This window comes from Lathyrus oleraceus, unplaced genomic scaffold (assembly GCF_024323335.1).
Source record: "Lathyrus oleraceus cultivar Zhongwan6 unplaced genomic scaffold, CAAS_Psat_ZW6_1.0 chrUn0079, whole genome shotgun sequence".
In the NCBI taxonomy this organism is placed as follows: domain Eukaryota; kingdom Viridiplantae; phylum Streptophyta; class Magnoliopsida; order Fabales; family Fabaceae; genus Lathyrus; species Lathyrus oleraceus.
The window spans coordinates 25,216-40,623 of record NW_026112470.1 but is presented as its reverse complement, the minus strand read 5'-3'; the positions used below and the strand labels follow the sequence as shown (position 1 = coordinate 40,623).

At 39.1% G+C, this 15,408-nt stretch overlaps 3 protein-coding genes across 3 annotated transcripts; all 3 read left to right on the top strand.

Annotated features, from left to right (window-relative positions):
* Positions 1-4,581: 4,581 nt before the first annotated feature.
* LOC127112323 (uncharacterized) lies at positions 4,582-5,805 on the top strand. The gene has a single exon (XM_051046299.1). It carries the CDS (start codon positions 4,730-4,732, stop codon positions 5,696-5,698), a length of 969 nt encoding a protein of 322 aa, XP_050902256.1. The 5' UTR covers positions 4,582-4,729; the 3' UTR covers positions 5,699-5,805.
* Positions 5,806-11,030: 5,225 nt separating this feature from the next.
* On the top strand, positions 11,031-11,646 carry LOC127112350 (18.1 kDa class I heat shock protein). Its single transcript, XM_051046324.1, has one exon. The coding sequence runs from the start codon at positions 11,090-11,092 to the stop codon at positions 11,609-11,611; it is 522 nt and encodes a 173-aa protein (XP_050902281.1). The 5' UTR covers positions 11,031-11,089; the 3' UTR covers positions 11,612-11,646.
* A 1,640-nt stretch (positions 11,647-13,286) lies between these two features.
* LOC127112334 (18.1 kDa class I heat shock protein-like) lies at positions 13,287-14,082 on the top strand. Its single transcript, XM_051046309.1, has one exon. It carries the CDS (start codon positions 13,346-13,348, stop codon positions 13,865-13,867), a length of 522 nt encoding a protein of 173 aa, XP_050902266.1. The 5' UTR covers positions 13,287-13,345; the 3' UTR covers positions 13,868-14,082.
* Positions 14,083-15,408: the final 1,326 nt, after the last annotated feature.

Below are 15,408 nucleotides of genomic sequence, written 5' to 3'. Positions count from 1 at the left end.
TCCTCTCTCCAGCAGAGCAGTCTTCCTCCCTCCCCCAGCATGGGTGCTATTCTTGGAAGATTCAGTATTTGGTGGATTGACATCCAGTACTCCATCATGTCCTCAGATAGATCCCCAGCGGAGTTGTTAGCATGAGGAGCTTTATTAAGGCCTATCTATCTTCATCAGAGATCTGGTTGCTTCTGAGTATCTCTGATTTCCAGCACGAGTTGTTGTGGCGCGTCCGCCAGTATGTTGAACTCTTTTCTCCGATTATGACTGACGATCCCTCCGGAAACCTCTGGTGGCCTTCCTCCCCTGCAGGATGGTGTTGCTCCCTGATATCCCAGTCTCCAGTGGATTTTCTCGTCTCTCTGGTGACTTTGGTTTTCCCTCCGGAAGAGTGGTACCGGATGGTTGATTCCCGGACCTGTGTGTTGAGCACGTCCGTTTGTCAGCATTCATCATACATTTTTAGGTATCATGCATACATGCATAATCATAGCATTCAGATACTCAGGATGCAGCTGTTACCGTGTATCTGTTGATGGTTGTCTCCTGCTATTTGTTGATACAAATCTCTCCAGTAGATCCTCCCTAACAGATTTGAGATCAGTGTCTCCTCAGCGAGCCTGAAGGTTACTGCCTTCCCAGTAGGGTTTGTGTTGATGGTTTTCCCTCAGTGAGATCCCCAAGCGGATCGGGTTCGGAGAAAATCATCCCCAGTAGAGATAAGAATGGGTTGCCTCCCCTAGTAGGGCAATCTCCAAGCAGTTCGGGTTCGATGGAGTGCATCCCCAGCAAGGTTTGTCTTTCCCCAGCAGGATGGAAGTTGACATGGTTATAGGATCCTCAGCACAGTTCCTGGAGTTCCCCGGTGTTGTCTCTGGAGGAGACGTGTGTTTATGCATTCATCATTTAGATAAGCATATCATATTGCATCATTAGTGCATAGCATTTCCATGATCATGGGGCATTGTGTAAAACAAAAAAAACTCATGCATCAACATTGCAATCATGTCCATTAGCCCTAGGCCGTGGTGACCAGCCGAGATTGGGTTGTTGGAAAGAGTTTAGCTTCGCGCCATTGGATCGGTTTCAGAATTGGGTCCGTCAGCATGGTTGAGAGGTTGGGGCTTTCCCAACAAGTGACTCCTTAGTTGAGTGGGTATCCCCAGCAGTGTTACTCCTCGAAGTTCGCAGCATCTTACAAGCTTGGGTCCATTCCTTTAGCAGAGGTGGGTGTGTCTGATCTCTCCATGTAGAGTCTACCCCTTAAGCAGAAAGTGTCTACCATTTCCTTCTGCGCTCCCCACTGAGTTATATCCTCGTGGATGACGGTTGTTTCCGTTCCCTCCCTAACGGGATGGGTTTTCCCTATTGAGTTCTGTCCTCATTAGGATGAGTCCTGTTTCAGTCTGCCTTTTTGGATCGATCCTAAATTGGCTTCCTGTTGGCTGTCTCCCGTGCTTCCCTGGGGCATAAATGAATAGTCGCTCACTAACCGGCACTCATTCATCTTATCCTCAGCAGAATTTGTGGCTTCTACCTACAAACCGGTAGTTGTAAGTCCTATCTTTGTGGTTTTCTACCTACTAGCTGGTAGTTGTAAAATCCCACTTTCATCCCCTTGGTGGAGTTAACCCTTTGTGCTCATCCTATCGATGACTGGTTACCTTTCTGTGGCTTCTACCTACAAACCGGTAGTTGTAAGTCCTATCTTTGTGGTTTTCTACCTACTAGCTGGTAGTTGTAAAATCCCACTTTCATCCCATTGGCAGAGTTAACCCTGTGTGCTCATCCTATCAATGACTGATTACTTTTCCGTGGTTTTCTGCCTACTAACCGGTAGATGTAATCCCCTCTTTGTGGTATTGATAGTCTTGTCCCCTTTGGATACTTGCCCTGATCAAGCAGTATTGTCCCCAGTGGGTCTTCCCCTTCCTTTTGGGTATTTGCTCCGAGTTAACAACTTTATCCTCTTTTGATTGGTCATCTTTTGCATGCCTAGTCCTGATACCCTAATGCCTTTCTTTTCGTTCGATTATTCATTTAACAACCTACAACCCGGTTATGGATAATCTTCCATGCGAGTGTATTATCTACATTTTGACGGCTACAGATAATATATCTCATGCACTCTTTGGTCAATTGTTATCCCCAGCTTGGGTCTTTGGCATGCGTGTCGGCTCACGTATCACTGTTTTGTTATCTTCGCCGATGATGATAGACATGAAGAATTTTCCGGTGTTCAGACCGAGGCGGTATCCAGACCGAAGTGGCGTTCAAGCCAGTTTTCCCGATTTCCAGATCGAAGAAGTTCTCAACAGTCAGGACGAAGAACTTGTGGTGTTCAGACCAGTTTTCCCGGTATCCAGACCGAAGTGGCATTCAGGCCAGTTCCCGGTATCCAGACCGAAGTGGCATTCAGGCCAGGTTTCCGATTTCCAGATCGAAGAAGTTCTCAACAATCAGGACGAAGAACTTGTGGTGTTCAGGCCAGTTTTCCCGGTATCCAGACCGAAGTGGCGTCCAGGCCAGTTTTCCCGGTATCCAGACCGAAGTGGCGTCCAGGCCAGTTTTCCCGGTATCCAGACCGAAGTGGCATTCAGGCCAGTTCCCGGTATCCAGACCGAAGTGGCATTCAGGCCAGGTTTCCGATTTCCAGATCGAAGAAGTTCTCAACAATCAGGACGAAGAACTTGTGGTGTTCAGACCAGTTTTCCCGGTATCCAGACCGAAGTGGCATTCAGGCCAGTTTTCCCGGTATCCAGACCGAAGTGGCGTCCAGGCCAGTTTTCCCGGTATCCAGACCGAAGTGGCGTCCAGGCCAGTTTTCCCGGTATCCAGACCGAAGTGGCGTCCAGGCCAGTTTTCCCGGTATCCAGACCGAAGTGGCGTCCAGGCCAGTTTTCCCGGTATCCAGACCGAAGTGGCGTCCAGGCCAGTTTTCCCGGTATCCAGATCGAAGTTGAGTTCAGACCAGATTTTCGGTGATCAGACCAACATTGATACTCTCATATTCCGATGCTTAATGTTCAGACTAATGTGCGGCGTTCAGGCCATGGGTATTCCTGTGTTACCATTTATTTTGGCATCCAGGTCAACTTGCTGTTTCGGTACTCAGACCGATTTTCACCGTACCAGACGGATTCTTCTTTCGGGATTGCTTCGTTGTCGATTCTGACAGGAATGGTTAATTATTTCATAAGGATTCAGGATCAAAATCCGGGTCTTCTTAGTATCTAACCATCTCCCACAATGATCATGTGAAGAACGTCTTGCTTCACATTCTCTAGTTGAAGACGGTTAAATAGGGGCAACTGTCATACCCCGATTTTGGTCTGAATTTTTGATGTTTGTTTGACATGCTTGGCCTAGTTTTGCTTTGGTTTCATATGAGGATTGGTTTTGATTCAAAGTCATGGTGTTGTGATTGTGGATACATCTATGGTCTGGGTCATCTGAACAACCAAGTTTTCTTGTGTTTCTAACCACTTGCCAGTCATGTTATTGGTTCATGGATACTATAACCTTATGGTCTTATTTCATGTTTTTGTTCATACACATTATCAGTCAAGTTATTTTCTTTTCAAGAGTCAAACATTCAAGTTATGAATAAACCAATGGTAAAACCAAATCTCAAATCAAATTTCAAACCATTTCAATTCATTTCACATCATTCTAAACCATTACATTTGATTCTACACAAGAAAATACAAGTCTTGAACATTTTGACCAATTGTTGACTTTGGCCAACAGTTGACTTTTTGGTCAACTTTGACCAAAGTCAACCCAAATTCCTCAAACCCTAATTTTCATCCTAACCGATAATAGAATATCCATTTACAAAGAAATCATAAAGAAAATACAAAAAAAATGCATTTTTGACCAACTGTTGACTTTGGTCAACGGTTGACTTTTTGATCAACTTTGACCAAAGTCAACTTTCACTTGCTCTTGCCCATCCAACTTGGCCTGGCCTTTTTCTTCAATACATCACCCAATCTTCATGTTTGTTGTTGATTTTTCTTGGTTTCTTCCATTACAAAGCTATCCATTATGCACTCCACTATAAACCTTCGTCGGAATCTCTCTCTCAATTTCAACAAGGATTCGAGAAGTGGAATAACAGCCACGAGTATTGTCCATCATAAGCTTGATCGGTTTCAATACGGCGTCATGCGGGAGGAAGCGCTGACAGAGATAAATCTTCACTAAATTATTTGAGGTTTAAGAATGAAGTTGGGAACCTGTTGCACCAGAAAATGTTGGTTCCACTGCTGTCGTAACTGTTGTTGTTCCTGAGCGGTTTTGCGTCGTGGAAGAAATCTTATGATGTTGCTGGCAAATCGTGAGCTAAGTCCAAATGATACAAGACCCCACATAGTTCAAGCAGGCCATCAACCACAACTCTTTCTAATAAATACAAACACCTGTGTTGCAGTCCTGGAGATAAGTCTGAGCATGTTAGGCTGAGTATAAAGGATGTTCAAAAAAAAAAAAAAAAACATGAATCCAATCCGTTCAATTAACATAATATTCTATCAATAGTACAATTGACTTTTGGTTACTCCAAATTACAGGTAATCTTACTGTGTAAGCTTGGAGTTCCAACATACAATACAATAAGTTCCCCCGATACAGAACCATCACAATGTTCAGTGCTGTTGTTATTGCTGTGTTGTTGTGAATCCTCCGATTTGCAAAAACTCTCATTTCCTTTCTTCCATTCTGTTGCAAAAACGCTATGGGCTATACAAAGGAACAACTTCTTGCGCAGTTAAAGGAGCTTCAGATTAATTTTTCACAGTATGAGCATCCAGTTATTTTGACAGTTGAGGAAGGGGAAAAGTATGTTGGAAATTTAGGTGGTGGGCTGAGTAAAAATTTATTTTTGAAGGATAAGAAACATAGATTTTATATCGTTTCTGCTTCAGTCAACACCAAGGTAGATATAAAAGTGTTATCTCAGCGGCTTGGTTTAGGTAAAGGAGGTCTCAGAATGGCACCTGCAGAGGCTTTAACAGAAATGCTTCAGGTGCCTTTGGGCTGTGTCACCCCGTTTGCGGTAGTGAATGACTCAGCACGAGATGTTGTGCTGTTGTTGGATCAAGGGTTCAAGACTCATGAGTTCTGCTTCTTCCATCCACTGGCAAATGACATGACTATATCTTTAAATGCTCATGACCTTGACGAATTTCTAAAGTCAATAGGAAAGGATCCCTCGTATGTTGATTTTGAGGCCATTCCTGTAGTGAGCAAAGATCAACCTCCTGATCTAGCTGCTCTAGTTCCATCCAGCTCAATACTTGTGTCGCACCAGTCCGAAATGCAACCTTCATCACAAGTTCCTGCAGATGGAAACCATGCTTCTGTTGAGAATAAGTCCCAGATAGTTTCAGAACAAGTTTTCAAACCATCCATTAGTAAGAAAGTTACAAAGGAGAAACCAGTCAACAATGGTCATTCATCAAACTCCTTTGCAGATGTTGGGCCATTAGTTGAAGAAATATTGCATAAAGCATCAGATTTACTGCTTTCAGAGATCAAGGAAGACACTATAAAACAACATGGAGAGCATCTAGGCACTGTAGTGTCTGACAATCTACGGGAAGTTCTCGTCTCAGATTTGAAAAACCTTGCTATGATATTTAAGAACTCAGCATACACAGAAGGGTTCCATGCTGGTATTCACCATCAGTCCAAACATCTGTGAAGATCATTTCAATTATTTGAGAGACTGAAATTTCAATTCTAATTGTGCCATAATAAAGGAGATATTGTGTGGCCCAGAGAGGGATATAAGTTGTTACAAATTAATTCATGAATGTGTGTGTCGATGACCAATCTACCGTGAACACAAGTCAAAACCATAACAGGGTCACAAGACCATGATGCAGGAGTTTGGAAGTGATTTATGAAGGTTACCCTGCAAACTGGTGTAGAAAGATGCAATTGGCAATACACTGGTCCTGCATCCTGCAACAGTCAAGACAACAACATCACAAGCCAACAAACCAACATGAGCTTTACACAATCAACCAAGTATCTAGCCATAAGCCTACTGCAGTTGTCCTTTGACCAAAGCCAAAACCAGCCTACTGCAATGGTCCTTCTTGACATGTACCAATTTAAAACACCAAAACCTGTCATTAACCAATGCATAATAACCATCACCGATGACATAACATAACCTAAGCTAATTTGTTAACCAAGTTTTCAAAGCCAATGCTCACTTGTGAAGTTCCACATTTAACATTTCCAAGCTAACATCAAAACACTCAATTGCACATGAGCCCAAAATGGAGAAAGTGACACCATGATGCTAGTAAAAATACAGGCTAGAAAATACCAGCACAAATTCTTGATCAACTCTTCAGTATTTCTCTTTCTCTTCCAAAGCCTCCTGGTTTGTCTATATCTGCTGAAAACATAGAATTGTCATACCGTACTTTGTCTTCTCTTGAAGATGTGATAGCTATGCTGAGAAATGATACCTCTATTGATCCATCAGAAGTTTCAACAGGATCATTTCTTCCCTCTGCATTCTGTTGACAAAGGATGAGCTGGTTGCTATGCTTTAAGGTTGCTCAGTAGCTATATGTGATAAGATCAAGCAGTCTGCTGAAGGAGCCATTCAAGCTGTTGTTGAGTTTGTTACAACGAGAGGGAATGAACTGACAGAGATTGATATCTCAAGGACAACACAATCAAAGATTTCAAGCCAACATCAACCTGGAGCAATAGAAATTCACTGCAGTAACACAATTGAATTAGCTGGAAGTTACAAGAAATTCACTGCAGTAACACATAATAGCCAGTAAAGCTTTAGATTTCAGAAATATCCCAATATTGGCATAGAGACAAAAACAAAGGGGAAAGCACATGCTCAGATTACCTGTCTCAAATCCATACATCAGAGGGACTACTCCAATTTCTGAGCATCCAATTTGCTTTGCAGATTTACTCCTTTTGAACAGCACAGACCAAATCCCAAACCCTAATTTACAGAGGATAAATAGAGAGCAAATCAGTAAGAGAAAGGGGCACAACAGAAACTGAGAGGAAAAAAAAATCAAAAGAGAAAGAACCCTAATTTCTAAAGGTTGGAGGCGGCCACTGTTCACAGAGAAACAAGGAAACGAAAATCAAAGAGAGGACGAACCCTAAGAAAGGCGCAACGAAGGAGAAAGCGGAAGGAGGATCACGTACCTGTTCGTTCACTTCCGAGACATCCCAATCTGGTAGAACTCTTACCTTTTTGTTGTTCCGTATTCAGATGCATGTTTACTACTTTCCAAGCCTGATGTATCTCTGCGCGATTGGTGTTTCTTTCACATTGATGATTCTAGTTTGGACTGGGTTTAGGGTTGTGTTTTTGTCGTTTGCACTTTGTCTTCTTCGTAGTACTTAGGTTCGGTTACTGTGAGTAGGGTTTGGGGGGAATAAGCTGAGAAAGGAGAGGTTCGCCTGAGAGAGTTTGAGGGAGAGCGAGGGAGGAAGACGATGGAGACGAGCTTGCTGTTTCCATTTCCTTTTTTTTTTCTTTTCTTTTTTTATTTTTAATTATTTCTTTTATTATTTAGTTTATTTCATTTTTAACACAAAATCAGAAAAATATATGTTTTATTTTCTTTTATTATTATTATTTACTTTTTATTTATTTAGCTTATTTTGTTTTTTAACAGAGATAATAAAAAACCCATAAAAATGTTTATTTTGTTTTTTTTATTTTAAATCTTTTTAGTCCGGTTCATATATTTAACATAGTATAACAGTAGCAAATATTGTTGAGTGGTCTAGTGGAAAGAGGTTAGTTTCATAGTATTAAATGGAGAGGGTTCGATACTCATGTGTGGAATCTTTTTGCTTTTTATTTGATTTTATCTTCCTTTAGCATTTTTTATTCTTTTAGTATGTTGATTAATATCTTTTTATGTTTATTACACTCATATGTTTATTTTGTTGATAATGTATAGTTGTTGTATTTTAGTTTAGTTCAAAATCTTTTTTCAAACTATAAAAATCACACTTTTCTCGATTTAATATCGAGCCCATTTTTACACCCTTGTAAGTCGATTGCTTTTTAAGCATCGCCATCAACCTCACATAGCTTACTCTTGGGCTTTCTTACAATGAGCCGGTTTCTTTGCACTTACACTCATACATTGTTTAATGCTTTATTATTCCATTCTTTGATTATTTGATTCGATTATATATTTGTTTATACCTTACTTGTTTGATCAACTGTGGCCTACTTGTATGATGTATGAGGCATATATTGATATTGTTTTGATTGCCATGACAACCCCCATTCATAACAAATGTATCCCTCTCCCATGAGATGTATAATATTCTTTCATTCTTTATTCATCTGTTAATACAAGAATTAAAATGAACACCCGATAACCATTTCAAAACAAGATCAAAACCTCGATCCAACGTCGAGTGATCATTTTTCAAAACCTAACAGAACCAGCACGTATTCATCCACCCTTTTGTAAGTCGATTGCTTTATGCATCGCCATCAACCTTGTAAGTCGACTGCTTCATGCATCGCCATCAACCTTGTAAGTCGATTGCTTTATGCATCGCCATCAACCTTGTAAGTCGATTGCTTCATGCGTCGCCATCTACCCTTATCCCTAACACTTCTCCTTGCTCCATTCGTCGATTCTTGTTCCGATTAGGTAGCACCCGTTAGATAGAACCTTTTCGTATGATAACATAGGTAGGATTCCCTTATTCTTTGCATGCTAACATTAGGTAGATATTTCCATTTGTAAATCCTAACACTTAAGTACACATTGCATGACAACTCTAGGGCAGAGCTTCCCCACTTCTAGACCTTTCCGAGCGTCTTCGATCTTGTGGCATGTAGTCCGTTCTATTGCAAAGAGGTAACTGCCTAAGACTCGATTCAGCGAGCTGCGACACCTACTGCTAGGACGTGAACACATTGCCGACTCTCCTTTGACACAACTGGTGTCCTCCTTTTCTAAGCCCATATTCAGATGGCAACCCCTATGTAGGGGAACTACATCGCCCTGATCCTTGTTCCAGACAAGGTATGTAGGCAGGAGGTCGTGCGAGACCTCTCCGGGCATTTTTTCCCCTTTTTTGTGTGCGTGCTTGACAGTTATAGGCTCGAATTCCCGACTCCCTATTAACTTGTTTGGTTGTTGTGTGCTTGGAAGCTGATGTAAGTCCATCAAGTGGCATTCGGGTTCCAGTGTGTGTTTGTTTGGTTTGGATGCTGATGTAAGTCCAGTGATTGGCAGTCAGGCTCCACGTTTGCCTTTGCCTGTGTTTGTTTGTGTGCGTGTAGCCGAACTACGGCAACTCTGATTCTCATGTTCAGATGAGATACGTAGGCACAAGATGCGATGTCTTGCCGAGTTTGACTAACGACTAACAACTAATCCTTGTTTGTTTTCGCCCTCGTTGCGATCCTTTCTCTCGCCCTCGTTGCGATCGAGACCTTCCCTTTCTCTTGCCCCTAGTTGCAATCGAGACCCTTTGTTCCCGTAGTTAGTTTGAACTACGTTTCGCTCTGATTCTCATTCCAGATGAGATACGTAGGCATAAGACGCGATGTCTTAGCGAGCACACTTATCTTTAACCCATAGGTACCCGAGCTACGAAGACTCTGATTCTGATATTCAGATGAGATACGTATGCAGTGGATGCGACATCCGTGCGAGTCATTTTCTTTGACCCTTTCTTTTAGTAAATAGTACATTAGATAAACACGCACCCTTTAGACAAGAAACAACAAGAGTGGATCCCGTAGAGTACTACGGATGCGTAGGGGTGCTAATACCTTCCCTTCGCATAATCGACTCTCGAACCCAAGATTTGGTTGCGAGACCTTGTCTTTTCCTTTCCTTTCTCCAGGTTTACTTCGAGCGTTTCCTTTCCCTCCTTTGGGATAAATAACGCACGGTGGCGACTCTTCTGTCATCTCTTTCTCGCCGGTTGTTTTTTCGCATACCGTATTTTTCGGGTTGCGACACCGGCCAAGCGAAATCTCTTGACCATTTGTTCTTGTTTTGCCATGTAGTTGTTAGTGTTTGGGTCATTATGTTGAATTGGATTGATTGATGCCAATTGCCTTCTTAGGTAGATTTGTTGTCCCACTTGCTAGTTTTTTATAATTGCTTGATCGGGAAGATCATAAAAAAAAGGAGACTCCCACTTGGTTGAGAGTAGCTTGGGCTATTTGGTTAGCTAGGAACGAGACTCTCTTTAAGGGGGGCCATAAGGAAGTAACCAATTGTTAGTCAAGAATTTAGGAGGGTTGGATTATAGAAAATCGATTGGACCTTTAGGTTTTGATGTGAAAGTTTGACATCTTGATCCCATTCGATCTTATTTAACTTTTCGAGGATAATTGATTTTTGATTTTTTTCTCTACTATTGTATTTGAATTAAGTACTCTTAGTAATCAATATTAATACAATAATTTGTTTATACAAAAAATTAAAAAACAGTAAATCAAGAAATTTAAATATTTATGAAATAATTGTCGCAATATGAGAACCTAGCAAACCCTATTATTTTCACTTTTAACAAATTGATATAATAATCAAAGTGGCAAGCGGCATTTATGCTTTATTAGTCTCAAGTTTCCTACACGAACCAGCTTCATCATATTCTGATAACAATTCCAGCACATACACAGCTTCACGTAGAATCTTCATGTGGCGTATGAAAATATTACTAAATGGGTGATATTTAAAGAAGAAACATGCAACTTTAATCGGTACCCACACTTTAGTAAATATTTAGATTCACTTAAAACATGATTTTATCATGTTCAAGTTAGTACGAATTATTTTTCATTTTTAAGTAAAAGCAATTTAATTAGATATGTACAAAACTGACATTTAGAATCAATTGATTTGTGATTGTTCCACTTAGTGGAAATTAAAGTGGATTCTCTCTATGGAATTGTCCTATCTCACGATGCTCTAAATAATAACCATCCAAAATTTGCTAGCAAAATTACATTAATCCTATTTTTTCCCTTTAAATAAGTGCTTCTTCCTTCACATTGTACACAAGCACTATCAACTATCAACACATCCAATTCACCGTAAAGAAAATGTCACTCTTTTCCAATAGTATCTTTGGTCGAAGAAGATCAAAATCACCACAAGATCATCATCATCATCATCACCAATCAAGGAACAACCACCCATCACACCAAACCCATGGTTATGAAGTTTCTCAAACCCACACACCCCATATAACACTACCACCAAATTTCCACGAGCCATCACCAATTGTCGACACCATTGACATAGAGTGGAAAGAAACCCCTGAAGCTCATGTTTTCAAAGCACATCTTCCGGGGATGAAACGAAGCGACGTGAGAGTTGAAGTTGATGATGACAGAATGCTATGTATCATTTGTGAGAAGAGTGTCGAAATGGAAGAACAAAGTGGTGGATGGCACCGTATTGAGGTTGCTAGTGGTCATTTTGTTCAGCGTCTTACTTTGCCTGAAAACTCTAAGGTTGATCATGTTAAGGCTTATATGGATAATGATGTGCTCACTATTAATGTTCCTAAGAATAGAGTTGTCAACAAACGTGTTAGGAATGTTCAAGTTTCTCATGTTTGAGAACTTAATTACCACCGTGTCTAAGTGTAGTGAGATTCTCTATTTGAGAAATAATTTGTTTAGAGAGATTATGTCTCTTTAAACTATAAAAGTGTTCATTAGTTAGAAAATATCTTAACACCTATTATCTTATAAATTGAAGCTAGACGCTTGATATGTATCATTCTAGAAGAGACACGGTTAACTATATAAATAAAAATTTACTAAGTTGTCTTCTTCTATATCAAAATAACTAAAAAAAATGTTAGATAATTAATTGATAATCCTGGATAATCTTCGAAGAATCGTGTTCGTTCACTTTCCGAACAAAGTATTTCGACCCTATTTATGCCTGGGTTCACGAAATCTTTGTGGGGATAATTCTTGAAGAAAGAATGTTTCTGGCAAAAGAAAGATTCTGGAACGTAGAATGGTTTTTGTGTGTAACCCTAAACCGAGGCCAGATTTCCCCCTTTTATAGGAGAACGAAAACTGAAAACGAAAAGTCATACCTTTTCAAGAAAAACGGTAATAACGGCTGGGAAGGTTCAAACGTTCAAAATAAAATTTTCTTCGGGGCGCTGCCTAAAAGAGATGAATTGGCTAAAAGTGGGGTCTTTTCTGGTTTTCATAACCTCGTTTGACCCCTTTGCCCCGGCCAAGCGAAATCTCTTGACCATTTGTTCTTGTTTTGCCATGTAGTTGTTAGTGTTTGGGTCATTATGTTGAATTGGATTGATTGATGCCAATTGCCTTCTTAGGTAGATTTGTTGTCCCACTTGCTAGTTTTTTATAATTGCTTGATCGGGAAGATCATAAAAAAAAAGGAGACTCCCACTTGGTTGAGAGTAGCTTGGGCTATTTGGTTAGCTAGGAACGAGACTCTCTTTAAGGGGGGCCATAAGGAAGTAACCAATTGTTAGTCAAGAATTTAGCAGGGTTGGATTATAGAAAATCGATTGGACCTTTAGGTTTTGATGTGAAAGTTTGACATCTTGATCCCATTCGATCTTATTTAACTTTTCGAGGATAATTGATTTTTGATTTTTTCTCTACTATTGTATTTGAATTAAGTACTCTTAGTAATCAATATTAATACAATAATTTGTTTATACAAAAAATTAAAAAACAGTAAATCAAGAAATTTAAATATTTATGAAATAATTGTCGCAATATGAGAACCTAGCAAACCCTATTATTTTCACTTTTAACAAATTGATATAATAATCAAAGTGGCAAGCGGCATTTATGCTTTATTAGTCTCAAGTTTCCTACACGAACCAGCTTCATCATATTCTGATAACAATTCCAGCACATACACAGCTTCACGTAGAATCTTCATGTGGCGTATGAAAATATTACTAAATGGTTAAAACCCGTGATATTTAAAGAAGAAACATGCAACTTTAATCGGTACCCACACTTTAGTAAATATTTAGATTCACTTAAAACATGATTTTATCATGTTCAAGTTAGTACGAATTATTTTTCATTTTTAAGTAAAAGCAATTTAATTAGATATGTACAAAACTGACATTTAGAATCAATTGATTTGTGATTGTTCCACTTAGTGGAAATTAAAGTGGATTCTCTCTATGGAATTGTCCTATCTCACGATGCTCTAAATAATAACCATCCAAAATTTGCTAGCAAAATTACATTAATCCTATTTTTTCCCTTTAAATAAGTGCTTCTTCCTTCACATTGTACACAAGCACTATCAACTATCAACACATCCAATTCACCGTAAAGAAAATGTCACTCTTTTCCAATAGTATCTTTGGTCGAAGAAGATCAAAATCACCACAAGATCATCATCATCATCATCACCAATCAAGGAACAACCACCCATCACACCAAACCCATGGTTATGAAGTTTCTCAAACCCACACACCCCATATAACACTACCACCAAATTTCCACGAGCCATCACCAATTGTCGACACCATTGACATAGAGTGGAAAGAAACCCCTGAAGCTCATGTTTTCAAAGCACATCTTCCGGGGATGAAACGAAGCGACGTGAGAGTTGAAGTTGATGATGACAGAATGCTATGTATCATTTGTGAGAAGAGTGTCGAAATGGAAGAACAAAGTGGTGGATGGCACCGTATTGAGGTTGCTAGTGGTCATTTTGTTCAGCGTCTTACTTTGCCTGAAAACTCTAAGGTTGATCATGTTAAGGCTTATATGGATAATGATGTGCTCACTATTAATGTTCCTAAGAATAGAGTTGTCAACAAACGTGTTAGGAATGTTCAAGTTTCTCATGTTTGAGAACTTAATTACCACCGTGTCTAAGTGTAGTGAGATTCTCTATTTGAGAAATAATTTGTTTAAAGAGATTATGTCTCTTTAAACTATAAAAGTGTTCATTAGTTAGAAAATATCTTAACACCTATTATCTTATAAATTGAAGCTAGACGCTTGATATGTATCATTCTAGAAGAGACACGGTTAACTATATAAATAAAAATTTACTAAGTTGTCTTCTTCTATATCAAAATAACTAAAAAAAATGTTAGATAATTAATTGATAATCCTGGATAATCTTCGAAGAATCGTGTTCGTTCACTTTCCGAACAAAGTATTTCGACCCTATTTATGCCTGGGTTCACGAAATCTTTGTGGGGATAATTCTTGAAGAAAGAATGTTTCTGGCAAAAGAAAGATTCTGGAACGTAGAATGGTTTTTGTGTGTAACCCTAAACCGAGGCCAGATTTCCCCCTTTTATAGGAGAACGAAAACTGAAAACGAAAAGTCATACCTTTTCAAGAAAAACGGTAATAACGGCTGGGAAGGTTCAAACGTTCAAAATAAAATTTTCTTCGGGGCGCTGCCTAAAAGAGATGAATTGGCTAAAAGTGGGGTCTTTTCTGGTTTTCATAACCTCGTTTGACCCCTTTGCCCCGGCCAAGCGAAATCTCTTGACCATTTGTTCTTGTTTTGCCATGTAGTTGTTAGTGTTTGGGTCATTATGTTGAATTGGATTGATTGATGCCAATTGCCTTCTTAGGTAGATTTGTTGTCCCACTTGCTAGTTTTTTATAATTGCTTGATCGGGAAGATCATAAAAAAAAGGAGACTCCCACTTGGTTGAGAGTAGCTTGGGCTATTTGGTTAGCTAGGAACGAGACTCTCTTTAAGGGGGCCATAAGGAAGTAACCAATTGTTAGTCAAGAATTTAGGAGGGTTGGATTATAGAAAATCGATTGGACCTTTAGGTTTTGATGTGAAAGTTTGACATCTTGATCCCATTCGATCTTATTTAACTTTTCGAGGATAATTGATTTTTGATTTTTTTCTCTACTATTGTATTTGAATTAAGTACTCTTAGTAATCAATATTAATACAATAATTTGTTTATACAAAAATTAAAAAACAGTAAATCAAGAAATTTAAATATTTATGAAATAATTGTCGCAATATGAGAACCTAGCAAACCCTATTATTTTCACTTTTAACAAATTGATATAATAATCAAAGTGGCAAGCGGCATTTATGCTTTATTAGTCTCAAGTTTCCTACACGAACCAGCTTCATCATATTCTGATAACAATTCCAGCACATACACAGCTTCACGTAGAATCTTCATGTGGCGTATGAAAATATTACTAAATGGTTAAAACCCGTGATATTTAAAGAAGAAACATGCAACTTTAATCGGTACCCACACTTTAGTAAATATTTAGATTCACTTAAAACATGATTTTATCATGTTCAAGTTAGTACGAATTATTTTTCATTTTTAAGTAAAAGCAATTTAATTAGATATGTACAAAACTGACATTTAGAATCAATTGATTTGTGATTGTTC